At 41.5% G+C, this 4,772-nt stretch overlaps 1 protein-coding gene across 2 annotated transcripts; it reads right to left on the minus strand.

Annotated features, from left to right (window-relative positions):
* Positions 1-266: 266 nt before the first annotated feature.
* Positions 267-3,227, minus strand: LOC102301047 (granzyme K). Of its 2 annotated transcripts, XM_005953222.3 has the most exons (6): positions 3,134-3,227; positions 2,587-2,659; positions 2,279-2,420; positions 1,577-1,715; positions 1,052-1,321; positions 267-962 (listed from the first exon to the last, which is right to left on the minus strand). In XM_005953222.3, the coding sequence occupies exons 2-6, from the start codon at positions 2,648-2,650 to the stop codon at positions 810-812; spliced, it is 768 nt and encodes a 255-aa protein (XP_005953284.1). In that variant the 5' UTR covers positions 2,651-2,659; positions 3,134-3,227; the 3' UTR covers positions 267-809. The 2 variants fall into 2 exon arrangements, with proteins under 2 accessions (XP_005953284.1, XP_042073794.1); XM_042217860.1 differs by lacking the exon at positions 3,134-3,227 and having other exon boundaries at positions 268-962; positions 2,587-2,775.
* Positions 3,228-4,772: the final 1,545 nt, after the last annotated feature.

Here is a 4,772-nt window from a genome sequence, read left to right on the forward strand (position 1 = left end):
AATGATCCTACCTGTGTGCGCTTGTCAATTGGTGGATATAAACTTGACAGTGTGGTGCACTCTCCTGTGGACACAGCTTCTCTAGTCAGCCTCAACATACAATTATAACCTGAGGTCACATTTATCATAAATAATATTAACTATGTTGTTCTAAACTTTAAATAAAGAAGGCTGCTGGAATAAACAAAGACACAGAGTTGATGGAGATGCTGAAATCATGACTCTATGGATGTGCTGGATGTCAGAGATCCTCTGAAACAATGAAAGAAAGAGAGGAGGACGGAAATGTGTCTTTTTATTCATGCGTTCAGCTTTATTAGAAAGTTAGAGAAATATCATTGTTGGTTTTTTAGCACAAATAATTGGAATGAAAAATGAACAAATGAGAAAGCGTGCAGAAATAAGAAAGAATATAATACAGGAGGTGGTGAATCTCTCTGATTGAAGAGAGCAAAATAAAAAGGAATCCTGCAAAATCCTGCAGCAGGAATTTGCAGCTTGTATCAGGAAGCTGATAACCCCCCCAGATGGTTTGGGGTCCAGTTAATGTTTGTGCCACATTGTACCTGCTTTAAGTTCCTTCAATGGCAGTAATGGACTAACCAACAGAGGGCTGCTATCATACTGTATATGCGCAGAGTGTGTAACAATTATAGCAAAGCAGAAGCTAAAATATAATGAAATGTAAGAGAAACACTAAAATGATCAAATGCAGAATGGTCTACAGACACAGCACTGACAGATTTACCATGAACCATCAAAGGTTCTCATCTTGCTCGTGCAGAGTGACGCCTGTGCTTTCATGACATTTAGAATGATTTCATTGTCTTCTTGATCCACTTTAGTTGTTTCCTTGAGACAAACGAGTAGACTCCAGGTTTTTTAATGATACCACAACCCCGTCCAAAAGAAGTGACTCCAACCAGCCCTCCATCGCACAACAGCGGCCCTCCTGAATCCCCCTGCAGCAAGAACAAACACATGACAGTGTTTCAGGTGTTGAGCTGAATGAAAAGAAACAAGGAAAAATACATGGATTCTTCATACGTACCTGACAGGTATCAGCGACGTTTGTACCATCTGAACCAGCACATATCATGTCATCAGTGATCTCAGGTCTGTGGTTGTAATAATCACGAGAGTTGCACGTCTGCCTGTCCACCACAGTAACATTGACAGACTTGAGGACGTCTGATGGTCGTTTTGTTTCGGTTCGTCCCCATCCAGCCACCAGACACGTGCTGCCAGATGCCGGGTCTCTCACAGTGTTGCCAAACTTGAGCCACTTCACTGCCCTGGTCCGAGTCACTGGTTCCTGAAGCTAAAAAAAGAAACACTGAGTGACACTGATGTAGTAACTTTACAGAGTTGGTCTTAAAGCTAATATTTATGCAGCACTGTGCTAAAGTCTTGAACCGTCATCTATTTGCATGTTTTACTTTGAAAATGGGAAATATGTGCAGTATTATTGAAATGTAGACATACACAGACATACGTCATGCAAGGTAAAAACAAATGCATTCATCCTGTTGCATTTTTACTTGACTTGTTTTTGGGCATTAGTTTACCACCTTACCTTCACCAACATGAGGTCGTTGCCCTTGGTTACATGGGTATAGTTGGGATGTGGAAAAAGTTTCTCAACCTCTCGGATCTGCTTTGAATCTGTTTCCTTTTTCCTGATGGAGTGCGCTCCCAGGACCACCTTATACATACTGTCAAAGAAAAGTTACACATTTAGAGGGTTAACAGATCAGGAGTTTCTATAAGAATAATCATATTAATGCTATTAGTGTATATATTAATACATTTGGCTGCGTAATGGCTGTTGCTAAGTCTCTGATGATCATTAGAGACTTAGCAACATCGTAGCATCGTATTTCCTCCAGCTGAAATACAAATTTCAACAATATAAAATATTATAAATCAAGAATAAGAAAAAAATAAGAATTTCAGACATTTCATGGAGACAAACTTTGAGTGGTTTCCACAAACACATTCACCTGTTTGGTTTCTGTCTATAATGTAAGAAAACAAGAATATAAGATGAGGAAAGACATGTAAATATAGCAACGGGCTAAATGTTTGTACTGACCTTCGCAGTAAAATGGTAATGCACTCACTCTAAACCAGTATGTATTAGTAGAGTGAGTGTATGGACATTACAATTTATCACAATTAAAAAAGGAGACAATGTTTCACACGGTCTATAAAAAATAAATAATGTAATTTTTTTTTTAGAAAAAAATAAGAAAAAATTAAAAGTTCATGTTCCTACCGAGTGCAGTGGGCAGCCGTCAGCACCCACTGTGGATGGATCAATGTCCCTCCACACCAAGACAGTTTACCTCTTAAATAAGCCATGAAAGGCAGCGAGTGCGGCTCGACTTCTTTCCCTTGAATGATCTCAGAACCGCGACCTGAAACAAAAAGAAAATATCCAAAAACATAAATCAGCACATGATCAAGTCAAGAACAGATGAGTGGAAAAACACTCTGCACCGAGATATCAGCAATGTGTTCTTTGTTGTTTACATAACACAATTATTCATTAATTCATTAAAGCCCAATAGAAACGTTACTCACCTGGCTGTGTGATGAAGAGGAGCACGCACGAGAGGAAAAGACCGAAACTCCTCAGGCAGAACATTTTTCCTGGCTGTGGCAGATCAGATGTTGAATGCAGTGAAACCCGCTGTGATGAATCACACACAAAACTGAGGAGTGCTGATGTTGTTCTAATGCCTGTGGTCAGACTGGTCATAAGTGATGACCTTAAGCTCTTTTTATATCGTGCATTATCTCACATCAAAACTTGGTGCAACACTTCGAGCAACACGTACGAATGTTTCTAGCAACAGCTCACAGTTTCAGTGGGTGTGTGTCCACACTGTCAGTTACACTCATGAGTGTTTCTAAATGCCCCATTTTAATTAGAATATTTATGAAAGTAAATGATCTGAAAGGACAGAGCGTACAAACTACAGACCAGTACTTCAGAATACAATAACTGAACTCTATTTCCCTCAATCAGCCACACTAATTATTTGATCCTCTGCTGAAACTGATTACAGATTACTCATTAAGTGTATGAAGCACACCGATCCACCGAATCAATTCACTCCATGCTCACCTCCTACCACCGTGGGTAAGACCGAAGGACATCAGGGACACGACTGAAGACGTACACTGGGGTAGACAACAAGATCATCAGCGATAAGCTTGGTGAGAAGGTGACAAGTGTTGGTGTGATTATTCAGAAATGGAGAAATGTCACTTCCTCAGTCTCTCTATGAACCCGATTACAAGCAAAGACTCTTCAAACGCACCACAGCAGCTTCTAACTTCTCCTTTTCTCCCTGCCGACGCTCCGGGTGTATTCCTACAAACTGTGTTCCTGCCAGCAGCTCACTCAGAGAAACCATCACTGCTTTTAATACAACTGTAGTCAGCTGGAGTCTGCTCTGAGTTCACTTCAAGCTTAAACATTGTGAGTTTAGTCTCTGTAATAAAAGAATTTACCAAATATGAAATAAAGTTGTTCTTAAATTAAAGGCATAAGCATTAAAATCTGACTCTGTGTGTGAGAGAGATGGATGGATACACCCCTAAGTAAAAAAGGTCCACTCTCTCATGCTGTTATGTCAGAGGGAGTCACTTGGGAAGGCAGTGTAGTAACAGCCATTTCATTTGACGTAAAGTGGTAGAATGATACAGAATGAAGGACTTGTGAGGAGCCTGCATGGCTGCAGTACACTGCAAAAATCGTAGACACATTTGTGTGGCAGCAGTATGGAAAACAGTCTGTTTCATTGGAAGCAGACATGTTTGAGGTACATGTAGTGATCAGAACCAGACACATAGTTCAGAATTTAGAGCCTTTATGTTGACACCATTACAGTTGTATCTTTCACTGTCTGAGGCAGATCGTGGGGAAATGGGGAAGCAGGACCCAAATGCTGGACTCTTGGATGCAGACAGTGCGTTTATTTACAGTGCAGTAAATAATTACACAATAAAGAGTCCCTGTGCGTCCCGATTTCCGTTCATTGCCTTCCTCCCAATGCTCGTGCTCCGCGTCTCCCCTCCCGTGATTCTCGTGCCCTCTCGTTCCCCCACTCCTGCTGGAAAAGCCACAGAAGCAGCCGTTAGCACTCACTTCAATACCAACACACTAACACGCACTGGAAAAACTGAAAACGCTAACGGGTAATCACGCAATAATCCAGTGTCGAGGAGCACTCAGCCGCACTGCTACGTAGCTCCCCTGACAATCCCGATCAGCTGGAGGTGTGTGTGTTCCTCCTCCTCAGGTGTGGCCAGCCTCCCAACGGGACACGCCCACTAGGCCTGGTGGTCCAGGAAAACCAGGACATCACACACATGCACAACACAAAGGGAAACCACACACAAGCACCACACATAATCACGGTACACACAACAGCATATAAATAAGTTCAAAACTGCTCACAGACCCTGGGTCCCCACACCCAGGTCCCTGACAGCAACATGCAAGAAGCTTTTTTGTTTTCATGATCATCCACTGTTCAATTAAATTAGGCAGTAAAATCTGAACTAAACATACTAATATTTGCAGCTACAAACACACACTGATCATGACTCATTGATTGACTGATTGTTTGAAACACATGCACCCTCACGTACCCAGGTCATGATGTTAAAACACACTTCATGATATTTATTTGAATATCATTTCTATGCTTTGGCTCTCTGTAGATGATCCAGAGGTCTGCAGACTCTTGAGTTTCACT

This window comes from Haplochromis burtoni, unplaced genomic scaffold (genome assembly GCF_018398535.1).
Source record: "Haplochromis burtoni strain Fernald_Lab_line unplaced genomic scaffold, NCSU_Asbu1 Contig_3354, whole genome shotgun sequence".
Lineage (NCBI taxonomy): Eukaryota > Metazoa > Chordata > Actinopteri > Cichliformes > Cichlidae > Haplochromis > Haplochromis burtoni.